Genomic DNA, 17,045 nt, shown 5'->3' on the forward strand with positions numbered 1-17,045 from the left:
GTGTACGTTTTCCTGCTGCAAAGACAGTGGTTGTCTAGTTAGGAAGCTTACCCCACTGGGAAAACATACAGACTTAGCATTTAGATAAAGTGTCATCACCATGTTTTTAATAACCCGATCACTAAGGGGATTGGAACATAAAATCCTCGTTCTCTAGGCCAGGTGTTCAGTGCTCTTCTGTATTAATAACATCACTATTTTGTTTAATCTTGTAAACAGAGAATCAAACTCTAGTGCTTTGTCAGTGTACAGAATTTCATCCTTAGAACTTTTAAAAACGTGTGCGTGTGTGTGTGTGTGTGTGTGTGTGTGTGTGTATGTGTGTGTGTTTATTCATTCCTTCTGCTTGTGTGTGCTTGCATGTCTGCCATGGCATGCATGTGAAGGTCAGAGGGGAGCTTGTTGAGGACCTCTGGGGTGGGCCCTTGCCCTCCACCTTGATTGACACAGGGTGTCTTGTTCACTTTTGCATATGCCTGGCTAGCTTGTCCTTGGAGCTTCTGGCACACCTACTGGCTCTGCCCACCACCTCCCAGTAGGGGGCACTGGGATCTCAGGCCCTTGGGCTGCTGCTTCTGGCCTTGGTATGGTCCCGGGGATGGGAACTCCGGCTGTCAGGATTGTTCAGCAAGTGCACTGAGCCCCCTCCCCAGCTCCCGACTCTTACACATCTGTTTGACACACATTGGAGTTTTTTTCTCCCCTTACCTTTTCCATTTGGAAGAGCCTCTGCTTTTAGGACCAAAGTCTCATTTTACTGTAGAAAATTTCTTCTCCTTTAACCTTTATTTATAAAAAATTATTTACATAATTTCCTTTTAAATGAGACCTCACTCTGTAGCCTATACTATCCTCAAACTCCTGGCATCCCTCTGCCCCAGCCCTGGAGTGCTAGGATTGCACCCCCAGCCTAGATCTGTAACAGTCATCTCTTTTGCTTACTTGATTATTTTCTGTCGTGTTTCTCTTTACAAGATTTTAAAATTAAGAAATCAATTTCTAATACAAGAAAATAATTTTATACTTTGATGAAAACCCAAGAAACTATCTGAAACACTGGCAGAACTTGTTGACAGTTCTTGAGACATTGGAAGGGGGTAGTCTCACCATCAAGTTTAGCATGACAATTGGTGAAATTGCTAAGCACTATTACAGTCAGCACTTAGAAGCCATCCTTGCTAACAGGATTGCCTCCTCCTTTGGACCCACAAGGCAACAAAAGGCAGGGTGGAAATCTGGGTTCTGCCCCCATCCTGTGTGTGTCTCCTTTACTTTGGGTTCTGTTCTTTCCTAGAACTTTTCCTAATGACAAGGCAGTGGCTATCTAGCTAGGGAACACTTTAACCCAATGGAAACGTACAAACTATAGACTGGCAGTATCTCTGTTGTAAGTATATTACCAGTTTAATGAGTGTCTAAGTGATTTTGTCTCCCTTCAGAGCTGAAGACATAGAAATTAGTTATGGTCCAAACTACATTATAAAAGCTGAGCTTTAGTTACATTTATGATCAAGTGAAGCAGATTAAGATCACCTGTCTACATGTTGCCTTTTGTAAACCTTTAAGTAGACAGCAGCTGGTTTTCAAATGGCTAGTCTGTTTTGTTTTGTTTCCAGTCCCAAAGTCTGGAGTTAACTTTTCCCCTAAAGTCTGTGTGTAAGATGTGTGTGTGCAGGCACATGCCTTGATGTACATGTGGGGAACAAAGGATTGCTTCCAGGAGTCAGCTCTCTCCTTCTGTCCTGGGATCAAGGGGTGGGGCTCTGTTTGTTAGGCTTACACAGCAAGATTTACCCACTGAGCCATTCAGGGACCCTAAGTTAACTCTTAAGTACCTTTATTTAAGGGGGCCGCACAGAAATAAGGATCAGAGTGCACGTTTAATAAAAATAGAAATTTCACCTACATGGAGCTTCCTTAAATGAAAGCAAAATGCAGTCTTCAGAATTTATCTTTAGTTCTGACACAACCTCTAGAATTTTCTCATCAGTTTTATGTTCTTTAACATCTCTTCAATTTTGATAGTTTCTAAAACTTTATTTTTTGTAAATTAGCCTTTCCATTTTTTTTTTTTTTTAACATTTTTCTTATCTGTAACAGTGTTTTGCCTGTATGTGTGTATGTGTGCCTTGTACATGCCTGGTGTCCAAGGACATCAGAAGATACTGTCAGATCCCCCTGAAACTGGAGTTACAGATGGTTGTGGGCCACCATGTGGGTGGTAGAAACCAAACTGGGGTCCTCTGCAAGAGCAGCCAATGCTCTTAACCATTGAGCCATCTCTTCAGTCCCCAGTTTATTTATTAAATGTTTTAAAATTCCAGTTAATATAGGATACCCAGTTATTATTTTTAATCCTATTACCTATGTCTTCTAGTTTACGTGGAAAACACGGGGGACTATGAGACACTCCCCATCTTCTCAAATGCTTATAAGTTGAACCATAATCATCAAGCATAAAAGCAGCTAGAAGGTAAAAATAGAAGTTTTTCTTCAAACATCTCTTCCTTCCTTGCATCTTGAATCTGTTTCCCATTTTTTCCTTAAGAATCCAGGCATCTCTGAGCTAGCTTAGGGAATTTGCTTTTGTATCAGATCTGTGTACTGAGTAGTCCCCTGGGTTGTACTCTGAGCTTGGCTCCTCCCATCCCCTCCCTTTTGTAGGGGGAGTATGGGAATTTTGCCTACATAAGCCAGAAGAGGGTGTCAGATCCCCTGGGACTACAGTTACAGCCAGTTATGAGCTGCCATGTTGGTGCTGCGAATTGAACCTGGGTCCTCTAGAAGAACAGCTATTGCTCTTAACCACTGATCTACCTTTCCAAGCTTGAGTCTTGAGTGCATCCTGCGTGTTACAAAAACAGGAGGCTCTAAGTCACTAGGTGATCAACTCTTAAATGTCTTCCTGGCTGAGCCAATGTAGTTATGTAGTTATTACCAATGTAGAAATGTGGCTGTTTGGGGTCTTCCCTAGAAGAACCTTTACACATCCTGGGTGTTTCTTCTGGCACATTCGTCATTTGGGGCTATAGGGATAAAAGTGCCTGTGACCTCTTAATAAACAGATTCACACAGAATTTCTAAACTCAAGGGGAAAGATTGCAATAAGCAGGAGAAGCCAGAGGAAAATATAGAATTAGATAATTTAGAAGAATGATAGGAGAAAAAGACAAATGTTAACAAGCAAATGTTCTGAAAACAAACCAAGAGGCTATACAAAGACATTAATACTGTGAAGAAAAAAATAAAGAAAATATTCTAATGGATGGGTTAAGAATAAACTAGAGAGCCACTGACCAAACCAAGGGGAGGTCTGTGCCCCCGAAGGACTCACTAACATGTACCCGTGGGGGCATTATGGGCAGTTGTTACCAGGTGCTGAGCCAGTAGGTCCCCTGGAGAAAGAGAGTCTTTGGAGTCCCATGTTGGGTGCCAAAACTGTCAGTGCAAAGTCACTCTCATCTCACAGGCAGTAAGAGTTTACTCTTGAGCCACACATGTGTGGTCATAGCCTGTGAATACAGATTCAGTGTGTTCCAAATAGCATGTTATATTGTGGAAATAGTTTTGTGAATGTTTATAGTTACAGAAGAAAAGAAAATCATAACTCAAGGCACTGTTGGGAGTTTTAGGTCAGCGGTTATAGCAAAATGGGAAATGGCTGCTATAGGTTTCATATGATCTGATGACATTCTTGGCTTAGTTTTCTTTTAAGGTAATAGTCTAACACATTCCAAAAGGTTTCACTTGATAATCACAAGGATGGTAGGTCAGAGTCAGAGGTGAGCAATGAATGGCCATCAGGGGGGCTAAAGATAACCCAAGATAATTTGTCTCTGGACTTGTCATATTCCCTCTATCCAGAGCGATGCAGTTCTTGTCAGTCAGTTAGCCTTGTGGCCTTGTACATGGATGTAACTTTCCTTCAGTTCATAAAAGAAAGAAGGGGAAAGAAGTATTTGTGAAAGCCGTTTAGCTACACGAGAGAGTACAAATGGTATGTTAACAGATACTTGTGTATTGTGTTTCTATAAAAATATGTTTATGTTAATTCTTAAGAGGAGATTTCCACTTGATACTACTGTGACATATTGCCAAATTATGGATAATATATAAAGAAAGTAAACTTAAAGTTTTAGAGACTGAGACGTCCATGATTAAGGAACCATACGTGGCAAAGCTTTCTTCCTGTGTCATATGGCAAAGGAGAAGAGTGAAAACTTGGGTCCCCCTTCCTTTCTCTTTGTTTTGGAGGCAGGGTCTCATGTACCCACTCTGACCTCAAACTTACTATGTAGTCAAAGATGGCTTTAAACTCCTGGTCCTGCTGACTCTGTCTCTGGAGTGCTAGGACTACAAGTACATGACACCACACTGCAGGCTCTTCCTTCCTTTTCCTTACAAAGCCATTGTCATCATAGAGACCCCATTCTGATAGTCTCATCTAACACCAGTTACCTCTCAGCACCCCACCTCCAAATATCATCAGTTTGTGAATTTGAGGATTAAGTTCCTAATGCTTGAATTTGGGAGATGCATTCAAGCCATAGCTTTTGTCCCAAATTCACGTTCTCCTCACGTGCAAAGTAGTCAGTTCCCCAACGTCTTGTTCCAGCACTAATTCAAGACTTCAGTGTCTCAATTCATTGTGAGGCAAATGCTCTCTAGCTGTGAGCCTGTGACTTTAAACAAGCTGTCTCCCAAAGTACAATAATGAGACAAGAGGGGGACAGATCTTCCCATCTGGAAAGAAAGTAGCAGGCCAGGGGAGTATTAATTGGTCTCAAGCAAACACAAACTGGGAAAGTGACAGGAAAGCTGGAAACAGTCTGTTTGACTCCATGTCCTTCATGTCGGGCACACTGGTGGAGGTTGGGCCTCCCCGACCTTGGGGGGCTTCCACCCCGATTGTTTTGTTGGGCTCAGTCCAGGCAGAAGCTCAGTTTGGAGTCTCATATTGACAGTTCTCCCAGGCAGGGGCCAGTCTCTGATAGATCTATAGTTCTTGGGTCTAAAGGGTGGTTGTGTTCCCATGCCTCCACTCAGCATTTCCCTAACAGGATGCTTTCTACACTGACTCCGCCACTGTGCCAAATCTCTACTTGGCCCTCAGATTGTCCACGATGTCATTTGGAGTCTGGGTGGAGGCAGCTATGTACCCACAGCTTTTTCATTGTGCAGGCTTGTGGTCTTAACACCATGGGGATGTGGCAAAGGCTTGCTACTTGTACCTCCATGGCAACAGGTCCAGTTGCATTGGGTGCACTTCCATGGCTGGGGTGGTTGAGGAGCCCTGTGTCAGAATGCAAGGGGCCCTGGACGGTGAGCCCACAGTGGGATGCTCTGGGCCTGGCCCCATACCCTTTTGCCCATTTGGTGCTTTGAGGTGGCCTCAAAGATCTCTGAATGGTGTTCCGTTGTGTTGATGACTAGCACCAGGCTCCCTTCTAGCCCTGTGATGTCTTTAACAAAGGACTATTGGTATCCTCTCTAAGTTCTCTTTGCTACCCTGCCTCACTGTATGAAGGTGGAAGTAGCTACACTGCAGCCCGAATGTGAATGTGTAATGCTCAGGCGTTTCTTCTGCCAGACAGCCGCATTCAGTACTCCCAGGTTCCCCCTCCCACGATGGCCGGGCCACAAACACAGCATCACCGTGATCTTTGCTTGTCCAGTTTCGAGTGTTCATTTCCCGTTTTGGAGACCTCCAAATGTCCTTGACCATATCTCTAACCTTTTTTTTTTTTTTTTTGTGGGGGGGACAGGTTTCGAGACAGGGTTTCTCTGTGTAGTTTTGGTGCCTGTCCTGGATCTCACTCTGTAGACCAGGCTGGCCTCGAACTCACAGAGATCTGCCTGCCTCTGCCTCCCGAGTGCTGGGACTAAAGGCATGTGCCACTACCGCTTGGCCCTTGGCCATCTCTCTCCCAGCTATTTGGTCATGATTACACCCAGAGTCTCTAAGGAGATGGAGAATTTTCTACAGTGTCTACTCTGAAACTTTCAGTGTTCCATGTACAGCAATGTATGCTTTTTTTTTTTTAAGCATTCTTTAAATTCTCCTAGCTTCTGCTCATTGTCCAGTTTCAGAGCTGTTTCAACTTGATCAAGTATTCATAAATTGCTATTAGGTTACTTTGTGCACTGAAAATGGAATTGTTAAGTTATTTGGGACCTCTTGACAGCATGACAGCCTGAGTTTGATCCCTGGGTTCCACATGGTGGAGAAGAAAGCTGAGTCTCAGAAGTTGTCCTCTAAGCAATGTCCTAAGTGTCGTGTTTGTGTGCTCTCTATACACATGTGTTTAAAACACAATGGTTGCCGGGTGGTGGTGGCGCACTCCTGTAATCCCAGCACTCGGGAGGCAGAGGCAGGTGGATCTCTGTGAGTTCAAGGCCAGCCTGGTCTACAGAGCTAGTCCAGGACAGGCTCCAAAGCTACGGAGAAACCCTGTCTCGAAAAACCAAAAAAGAAAACAAACAAACAAACAACAACAACAAACAAAACCACCACAATGGTCATCTCCAGTTGGTAAAGTGCATAGAGAACAAATCTGAGTCCCAGAATTCAGGTTCCTAGCGTAAAATCTGGGTGTGGTGGTCTATGTCTGCCTTTCCAGTGCTGGGGACAGAGATAGGTGGATCCCAGGAGCTCACTGGTCAGCTAACCTAGCTGCAAGAGTGAACCCCAGATCAGTGAGAAACATCTCTAAAAGGAAGGTAAAGGGGGCTGCAGAGATGGTTCAGGAGTTAGCACTTGCTATTCTTGCAGAGGACCTGGGTTTGGTTCCCAGCACCCACATGGTGACTCACAACTGTCCCTAACTCCAGTTCCAGGGGACACAATACCCACTTCTGACTTCTTTGGGCATGAGGCATACATATGTTACATAGACATACATACAGGCAAAGTACTTATATATGTAAAACAAATCTAATAAAAAAAGTTTAAAAGGTAGGTACAAAATTGTCCTCTGATCTCCATATACACACCATGACACATGGTTGTGCCCCCTGGCCTCCCCTGAACCCCCCATACTGAAATTAAAAAACCAAGTGGAAAATGATTGCAAAAGATACTGGTGTCATTGGGCAGTGGTGCACGCCTTTAGTCCCAGGAGGCAGAGGCAGGTGGATCTCTGTGAGTTCGAGGCCAGCCTGGTCTACAGAGAAAGATCCAGGACAGGCACCAAAACTACACGGAGAAACCTTGTCTTGAAAAACAAAACAACAAAAAGATAGTAGTGTCAGCCTTCAGGCTCCACCTGCTCACGTCCATACATTAATATGCACATGTGCATACTCCCACATGAACATGTACACATACCACACATATACAAAACAAAGCTTATCAGAGGTTTACCAACTAGAAAGAAAAGCCTACCTATCTCCATGAAAACATTAACTCCTTCAGTGTAAAACACTATTTTTGTTGAGCTAACTGGCTAAATATTTGTTGGTTTACCTTTAAGTCATACTTATGAATATTCACAAATTTGAAATGAAACCTGTCTAGAAAATCAGTTAGTGCAGAGTAGCTGGCGTAATTATTCTAGACAAGGATACATCCTCTGGCCCTGTACAGGATATTAAACCCAAGTTTTATATTGCAAATATGGAATATCTGTAAGACACGATGAAATCCGATTGTGTCGGCTCTATGATTACCCATGCAAATCATGGACTTTCACTGTGGAGTGTCCTGATAGTGTGAAGTCTGGATCCCAAACTACTCACTTTTAAATGCTGCTGTATGTAAACTGAGGAACTGATTTTCTTCCGCGTTGTCATGTTACCCACCAATGAAATGGTCAGTGGAAGATTGACCATCCCTCTCTAAAGAGGGGGCGGAGCTACAGGGTCACTCCCTGACCTCTTGCAGGCCTAAAATTTTGTCAGTGTAAAATACTTGTTCCTCCTCCCTCTGCCTTTTCCTCCCTCCCCTCTTCTCCTTCCTTTCTTCCCTCTTGTTCATTGGAAAATTTTAGGGATAGCATATATTATTTCTTTGATTTTTAATTTATTTTTATTTTATGTGTATGTATATCTGCGCACCATGCATGTGCCTGGTGCCTATGGAGGCCAGAAGAGAGCATCAGATCCCCTGGAACTGGAGTCACAAATGAGTGGGAGTCACCATGTGGGTGCTGGGAATCGAACCCAGGTCCTCTGGAAGAGCAGCCAGTGCTCTAAAGTACTGAGCCATCTCTTCAGTCCAGTATCGTTTATTGTAAACTTTAATTTTTTTTTTTCTGATTTATGCTTTCAGTTTGGGTATGACTTGCACAATAGTGTTTAGGTGTGTGCATTTTTGAGATACACACACACACACACACACACACACACACACACACAACCTGTTCTGATAAATTCCCTCGTGTCTTTTTTTTAAGTCACTCTCCACCATCTCCGTTGTGACCACTTTCTGATTAGTATACTATCAGTTAGGTTTATTCTTCCTGCTCTTCCTTTCCTTTCCTCCCCAACCCCTTTCTCTTTCTCTCCCTCCCTCCCTCCCTCCCTCCTTCCCTCCCTCCCTCCCTCCCTCCCTCCCTCCTTCCCTCCCTCCGTCCTTCTTTCCCTCCCTCTCTTGAGACAGGGTTTCTCTATGTAGCCCTGTCTTGGAACTTTGTAGCCCAGCCTGGCCTTGAACTCAGAGATCCTCCTGCCTCTGCCTCCTGAGTGCTGCAATTAAAGGCGTGTGCCACCACCACCACCCGGCTGTTTTTCCTCCCTTTCTCTCTCTCTGAGTCTCTCTGTCTCTTTCTGTCTCTCTGTCTGTCTGTCTCTCTTTCTTTTTTCTTTCTTTCTATTTCAGACAGAATTTCAAGTAGTCTAGGCTGGCTGTGAACTAGCTTTGTAAGTGAGGATGAGCTTGAAGCCCTGGCCCTTCTGCTTCCATGTCCCAAGAACTGAAAATAAAGACGTGTACAACCCCCAGGCTCTATATGTATTTTTATGTCTATAGAATCATGGAACATGTTGATTTTTATTTTAGCCAATAAAACTTCTGAGATGTGAATGGTTGTTGCATTAATAATAATACTGTCTGTCTATGTGGTGCTGAAGATCAAGTCAGGGCCTTGTGACTGTTAGGCACAGTGTTTCCCATGGAGCTGCATCTGGGCCTAGCAGAGCATCCCCTTTATTGCTGTGCAGTATTCTGTTTTACAGATGCACTTCAGTTTGGAGGATATTTTGATCATTTTTAGTTTAGGGTTCTAATGAATAAAGGTGTTATGTGTATTTTTGTACAGGTCTTTTTGAGGGAAAAATATTCTGCTTGATAAAATACTTAGGCCTGAAGACTGTGTGTGGGAACACAGATGTCTGACTTGACTGGCATAGATAAACTCTTCCACGGGGCCTTTCGTGCTCTATCTCCCCAGCAATGAGCATTGTCAGCCTTTAGTTTTAGCGTTCTGGTGGGTGGGTGGGAAGCCTCACTTCCTGTGGTCTGAATTTGCAGTTCTCTAATGACTATGGGGCTCCTTTTTACGTGCATATTGGCTTTTTGTGTGTTTCCTATTGCAAGACATCTGATCAGGTGTCTGCTATTTAAGATCATATTAGGATCATCTCTCTTTATTGTTCTGTGTGGTGCAGTGGATCTTTATTCTAGATACAAATACTTTGTCAGTTACATGTCCTGCAACACCATTCTTTGCAGTCTGTGGCTTGTTTTTCCATTTTTGAAAGTATCTTTGGATGAAGAATAATTTTAATTTTGATGACATTTGTCCGTCCATCATTCCTTCCTTCCTTCCTTCCTTCCTCCCTTCCTTCCTTCCTTCCTTCCTCTTTCTTTTTCTCTCTCTTTATATATATATTTTTAACTGTATGATTTTAAATCTTGTCCAAGAAACTTGTGCCTGCCCATGTCACCCAGATTGCCCACTTTTAAGAGAGTAGATATGTGGATAATTTGATGAACTATAGTTAACTGTTAATATTTTTCGTTTAGAAGCTTTTCTACTCCAGGTTTTGCAGGTAGGTCTATGACCCGTCTCCAGTACTTCTGTGTGTATGGGGAGGAAAGTCTTTCCAGTTGTGCATACACATATTCAGATGTTCCCGTATTTGTTGAAAAGATTGCCTTTCCGCTTTGATTGGCTTTGCTGTCATTGCCGGTGTTGAGAATTGACTAGCTGCATGTGTGCATTATTTATGCACACACATAAGTAGATGGAACTTTAAAAATTTAAGTTATAAATTTTCTTATTAATTCTCACAGATTCTAAATAGATTCTATGCACAAAATCATGTTATCTGTAAATACATAGCTTTATATCAGACCCTAGCCTTCCCTTTTCTTTCCTTATTACACAGTATGGGCTTCTAGTAAAACAGCAAACAGATATAATCAAAGCAGATCTCCTGGCCTTGCTCCTGCTTTTAAAAATCACTCACTGATGTCCTTCACCAAAAAAGTTCCTCTTCAGTCCTGTTTTGCTGAGGATTGGTGTGGTGACTAGACATTGAATGTTTGCCAGATTCTGTTTCTGCACTTGTGATGATCATGTGATCATGTGACTGTCTTCTGTGGTCTGATCATTGGTTATACGTGTGCAGTGATTGGAACAAGATTCTCTCTGGTTACTGCATTCCTTGCATTTTACAACTTTCATATTGTGTTGACTTTCCCTGCCCAGCAAAGCACTATACCCTGGGTGACTTGGGACTGAAAAGTAAGGTCAAGGCAGATTCCATGCCTGATGAGGTCCATTTTCTGACTCATCCCCAGATTTTTTTTTTTTTTTTATCATGATGTTGATAGAATAGACAAGGGAACTTCTGGTGCCTCTTTCATAGGATGTGACTCCTATATATAGTGTGACATTCACCCATTCATTTATTCATTCATAAAGACAACTTCATGACTTCATTGCCTCCCAAATGCTCCACTTCTAAATGATTACTTGGAGTGTAGGGGAGTGCACACATGGTACTGGTTACAACTTGATCAGACAGCAACAGGAAATGGACTGAGGCACTGGGCATAGCTTGGGCATGTATGAGACCTCAAAGCCCAATCCCACAAAGTGACACACTTCCTCCAACAAGGGCACACCCACTCCATCAAAGCCACACCTCCTAATAGTGCCACTTCCTCTGAGTTTATGGGGGCCAATTACATTCAAACTACCATATATGGTTATTTAAATAGTAATTAAGTGAAAGATGAGATAATAAGCATATGGTTCAGCTTGCTATGTACATTGTGTGCATTTAGGACTAGGGTCAGGTAGATACATTAGGACATTGTTTTAGAAACACTGGCAAGGTTTGGGAGATGTCAGTAAGAAAGAGTAAGGTAAGTAATGGTATTGAAACATGCTATGGAGGTAAAGTCAGCAAGGGTAACTAACAAATGGAATGTCTGCAGAACAGGAAAGTAGAGAATCAAGTGACTGGGAGTTCAGGCTTGGGAAGTCATGGTGCCCATAGTGAAGGGTCATAGTCAGCTTCAGCTGTCAACTTGACACAAGCCAGAGTCACCAGGAAGAAGCAACATCAGCCGAGGAATTGTCTAGATGAGATTGCCCCGTGGGCATGTCTGTGGGGCATTTTCTTGATTGCTTATTGATGTAGGAGGGTCCAGACCACTAAGGGTGGTGCCATCCTTAGGCAGGTGGGCCTGGGCTGTATAAGAAAGGTAGGTAGCTGAGCAAGCCACTAAGTTCCATTCCTCCATGGTTCCTGCTGCAGACTCCTGCCTTGGCATCCCTAGATGATGGACTGTGAAATATAAGATAAAATAAACCTGCCAGGCAGTGGTGGCGTACGCCTTTAATCTCAGAACTTGGGAGGCAGAGCCAAAATCTGTGAGTTTGAGGCCAGCCTGGGCTACAGAGCGAGATCCGGGACAGGCACCAAAACTTCACAGAGAAACTCTGTTTCAATAAAACCAAAAAAAAAAAAAAAGAAAAGAAAAAAAGAAAAAAGAAAAAAAAAAAAGAAAGAAGATAAAATAAACCCTCTAAACCCTCTCCCTCTCCTACGCAGGTTGCTTTTGTCATGGTCTTTATCAGAGCAACAGAAAACAAACCCGGACTTAGAGACAGAGACTTCTGGGAGGAAGTCAAGTTGGGAGAAGAGTTGAGAGTTTAGTTTTAGAAACTCCGAGCAAATAATGTTTGTAAGTAGGTCAGGTTTGTTTGTTTTTTGGGCTGGCTCTTTAGCCCAGGCTAACCTCAAACTTGCAGCACTCCTCCTGCCTTACCCTCTCAAGTGGGCTACCGTGTGGGCTACTCCTCCCAGTTCACAGTTCAGGCTTTTAGTTTAAGTGTTGCCAAAGTAAAGGGTGCATAGAATCACCAGGGCAGGGGGCACGAGACGTGGCTCAGTGATCAAAAGCACTGGCTGCTCTTCCAGAGGACCCAGGTTCAGTTCCCATCTTCCACATGGTGGCTCACAACCACCCTTAACCTCAAGTTCCAGGGAACAAACACCCTCCTCTGGCCTCCTTGGCTGCTGTATGCACATGGTGCACAGAAAATAAAAATGTAAAAAAGACCACAGCAGTATTAGAGTCAGAATACAAAACTCCGGGATGACCCATGTATGAGAGAGGAGCACACTCTAGTACAGTGGTTCTCAACCTACATAATGCCGTGACCCTTCAATACAGTTCCTCATGTTGTGGGGACCCCCCCCCCACACACACATACCATAAAATTATTTTGTTGCTACTTCATAACTGTAATTTTTCTACTGTTAGGAATCATAATGTAAATATCTGGCATGTGGGATATCTGATATGTGACCCCTGTGGAGGAGTCGCAACCCACAGGTTGAGAACCACTGCTCTAGGTGAAGTTCATGGATAATGGAAAGGAACCTCAAGAGAGTTGTCACTGAACTCAGACGAGCATTATGAATGAATTGTTAAATAATAGCAGATGAATTTCTTAGGCAGGTGTTACATATAGATAACTGATAAACTTGGCATAAATCCTTTTACCTTTTTACAGAAAGGGCAGGTGTCTTCAAATTATTCAATGCTTCTTATCTTAGGCTCCATTCATCCATTACCTTTATGACTTAACGTTTATTTTATCCAAGTGTGTGCTCGGTGCTCTTCTAGGAATGAGAGATACAGAGATAAACAGAAGTTTGTGTCATGGTCATTCTGGAAATGAGAAGCTCACAATAGAATAGCTTGCATAGGCCCTGTGAGGAAAGACAGGGAGGGGGCCCTGTGGTGTGCTGAAGGACGGAGGAAAGACATCACCGCTCGCTTTCCTGTGTGTTCCTCATGCTGGCTCTGTGGCATGGACTGCTCTTTCTACCTTGTCACAGTGTGGCCTCCCATGGTAACCTACAACTGCTCAGAATTCTGGAGACTTGGACCTTTGTATTTCTTCATGCTTTAAGAAAAATGGTGACTCATAATTGAACACTTCCTATCTAAATTAGCCTTAGAAGTAGGGAAGCAGGAAAAATAGTCTCAGTTGTAGAAATAATATATGCTCAACGTTAGTGTGAGCAATACAGGAAGCCATGAGGAAGGACACAGTCACAAAAGATCTACCACCAAGGAACAATTGTCATCAGCATTGAGCTCCCACTGTTGTATGTATCCCTATAGGCATGCAAATACCAGAGGATAGATGGAAATAACTTCGTGTAATTAAGATTCTAATATATATGCTATTTTAAATGTCATTTAAAATACATTTAAATGTACTTAATTTCACCTTTTAAAGATTAGCATAAAAAAGAACTTTCTAGAAAGGATCTTTAAAGAGGCAGTAATTACTGAGTGGTAAGAATTAATGCTCACAAAAATGACATTAAACATTGAGGTTTTAATGATTTTAAAAAGTTATGTTTCTATATATTTAACTCTTACAGCTTACTGTGACTTGTAATAAAGCAGCCTGCCTCTATTTGGGGCTTAAGCCCACCTTATAATAAAAACAAACTAGATTCATTCCTGTTTATGATGAAATCTGTTTCTCAAGGATTGGGCTGTGCTCCACCTATAACTTTGACTACAAATGGTTCTGAACTGCCTGTTCCAGGAAAAACACCCATGCCTTTGTTTCAGAGTGATGTGATGACCACCTTTTTATGACCACTGTGTTATGACCACCTTTTTATGATCACTGTGATATGACTACCTTGTTAGGACAACCTTGCTACTATGTCTTTGTTTCAGGAGGTTGTTATAACCAACTTGTTCCGCTTCTGTAACCCCACCTACTTGCCTGCCAAATCACCCATTGGAAACCCCCCACTCCTGAGTTATAAAAACCCTTTTCTTTCCCATGTCCAATGTTGATCTCTTGAACCCCACCTTAGGGAGAGCAGCCCATGTACACAAATAAAGAAAGCTTGCTTTAATTAATTTGGCCATGATTTGGTTGGTGGTCTTTCTCTTTTCATCTGTGGGATTAACATTTGCTGTAAGGGATGAGAAGTCAATGCTTTCTCCCCACCCCCACCCCACAGTTGCTCTTTAATCATGATTGTATTGTCACATTTACATACCTTGGTGCTGGCTATTCCATGGGCTTACTTATTCTCAGTGCAGGATTTAAATGGACTTAGTTCTAGTCAACATCTCTTGTGTTAGTATCTCTGGCTTCCAGTCCTTGATTCTTTTTTTATTGCTCAGCTAGTCTTGTCAACAGTTGGCTCAGGAGCAGCCAAGGTCACCTCTGAAGTCTTCTATACTTGACTGAGCTGAAATTTGTCATGCACCCACACACACAATTGCTGATGTTTCTGTTTTCTGTAATAGGAATGTTTTAAATGAGGTTTAAGAACAGACAAATCGGTTTACTTTCTTTTGTTAATTTTTAAAACATTATATAAGTGTACATGTGTGCACATGCACAATGGGGTAAGTGGAAGTCAGGGGAAACCTTGGTAGTGTTGGTCCCGCCCACCTTTATGTGGGTTCCAGTGATTAAGCTCATGTGGCTAGGCTTGTGTGGCAAATGCTTCTTCTTCCTGCTGAGCCACCTTGCCCTCAGAGGTTTAATCTTCATTGCCATCTTTTTGTTTTTGCTTTTGCCTTTTGGAATCAGAATTGCAGTTTTTTGAAGCATATTTGTGAATCCATGCCTTGGCCTGGCAGAAGCTCCAAAGCTGTGGACCTGGGGAGGTGTGAACTGGGGAGGTGTGAGCTGGGGAGGTGTGAACTGGGGGGGGGGTTGTGAACTGGGGAGGTGTGAACTGGGCAGAATTAACCAAGCGTCCTTGCCTTCCATTCTAGAGATCATCGACGACCTTGCCAACCTTGTGGAGAACACAGATGAGAAGCTTCGCACAGAAGCCAGGCGGGTGACCCTGGTGGACAGAAAGTCAACTTCCTGTGGTAAGAGATGGCATTGCCCCAGCCGCCTGGGGCTGGCTCGTCTTTCCGTGCTCCCTGCTGCTCCCTGCTGCTGCTTACCATGAAGAGGCACCCGCCCTTCTAATGCAGCAGCCCCATCTGACGAAGCATCAGAATTGCCACAAGACACTTACGTCTTACTCAGACAAAACATACTGCTAAGGTTCAGAGGGTGTAACATTCATTCTTTGAAACTCTGGGTTGGGAATCTTACCTGTCTTATAGAACAGAATGGTTTGAGATATTGTCTAACGGTGTGCGGTTTGGTGGTAAGTCTTCTGTTTTCAAGGCAGTTTTGTTTCCTTTGTGCCCCCCTTTAAAGCAGAAGCTGAATTAGTGATCTCCCTGTAGAACAGCTAAGAACGGCTTCCATCCTCGTGGCATGACCAAGATAAGAACCCCCGTGGCCGGCAGTGGTGTCTTTGCCTGGTCCCGTTAGTTCTTGGTGCTTGTAAAACAGGGATCCGTGTGTTGACGGAAGAGTCCATTAGAGGACTTAGAATGCTGATTTCCAGGCCTCCAACCAGAGGCTCCCACTGAGGAGGTGTAGGGCAGAGTTCAGGAGTGCTCATTTGGTTTCCTGTGAGGGTCGCATTTGTCTCACCCGTGCAGCACCCAGACCCAAGGTGACCGACCGACTGACCGACCAGGAGCCGTAGTGGTACTCACCACCTCATTTCTGTTCGGTGCCTCATCTCATAAAGGTGCAGCAGATCCATTAAGTTAGTATGTTTATGAAGGAAGCACAGTGACAGTCTGGTGACCTGGACACTCACTCACTTGCCCTGACATTTGGATTTTTTTCCCGTGAGAAATATAGCGACATCCCTATCTATCCCTGTACAAGTAATTCTGACAAGGTTGTCCACTTTTACAAGAAAACTGAGGCCTGGCAGATTTAGATGTACGCAAGAATTAAACCCTAAGAGACGGAGGTGGGAAGGAGCCAGGCATGTTTTATCTTCAGAGTTTCAGGTTCTAGGTATGAAGGACAAAGTCCTCGTGGCCAGAAATTTCCAAAGAGTGGTAAGGTTTGCTGTGGCAGGAGGCAGAAGGAAGCCAACTGCAGGCAGAGCTACAGGCTGGGCTGCAGCTGATGGGCGAGAGTGGATGGGCAAGAGCAGGACCACACAGGACCCACAGCGCTCCGCCTCCTCTGAGGCTTGGGAATCCGCATCTGCCTGACCTCTCACCCTGTTGCTCCCTTCTCTAGAAACTTGGTGTTAAGCCTCCATGAGCTCATGGCCTTTTGCATTTCACTTACCCCCTCAGCACCTCATGGATGCTATTGCCAAGTTCTGCTGCCATCTTGAGATATGGCGTGGCGCCTCTTAGACCACTGCTGGTCTCTGCGTGCCTTTGTGGCTGAGTCGGAGAAAATACTTCCCTAAGCAGTTTGGTTCAGTTGTTTTTGAGGAGGGAATCCCTTCAGTGATCTTGAAGCAGGGAATCCCTTCAGTGATCTCGAGTTTCAGGCATGCTCTTTTCGAGTGCTTTGTAGTTTCATATGCTGGAGTATAGTGAGGTATGAGTTGTTTGTTTGTTTGAAACAGAGTGTCATGTAGCCCAGGTTAGACTTGAGCTTGAAAACTCATGATCCTCCTGTCTCCACCTCTCAAGTGCCGGGACTATAGGTGTGCACCACCATGCCCAGTTCATGTGTTCCTGGGTATCGAACCCAGGGCTGTGTATGTGCTAG

The 17,045-nt window shown here is 43.6% G+C and overlaps 1 protein-coding gene across 1 annotated transcript in view; it reads left to right on the forward strand.

The window, feature by feature from the left end:
- Stx8 (syntaxin 8) overlaps nt 1-15,411 on the forward strand; it is a 150,302-nt gene extending 134,891 nt beyond the window's left edge. The window contains exon 7 of the mRNA XM_036195240.1: nt 15,227-15,411. Coding sequence (XP_036051133.1) covers nt 15,227-15,411 — 185 coding nt within the window. The remainder of the gene's footprint in view (nt 1-15,226) is intronic.
- The last annotated feature ends 1,634 nt before the right edge of the window (nt 15,412-17,045 follow it).

Source organism: Onychomys torridus, chromosome 8 (assembly GCF_903995425.1).
Source record: "Onychomys torridus chromosome 8, mOncTor1.1, whole genome shotgun sequence".
NCBI classification, from domain to species: domain Eukaryota; kingdom Metazoa; phylum Chordata; class Mammalia; order Rodentia; family Cricetidae; genus Onychomys; species Onychomys torridus.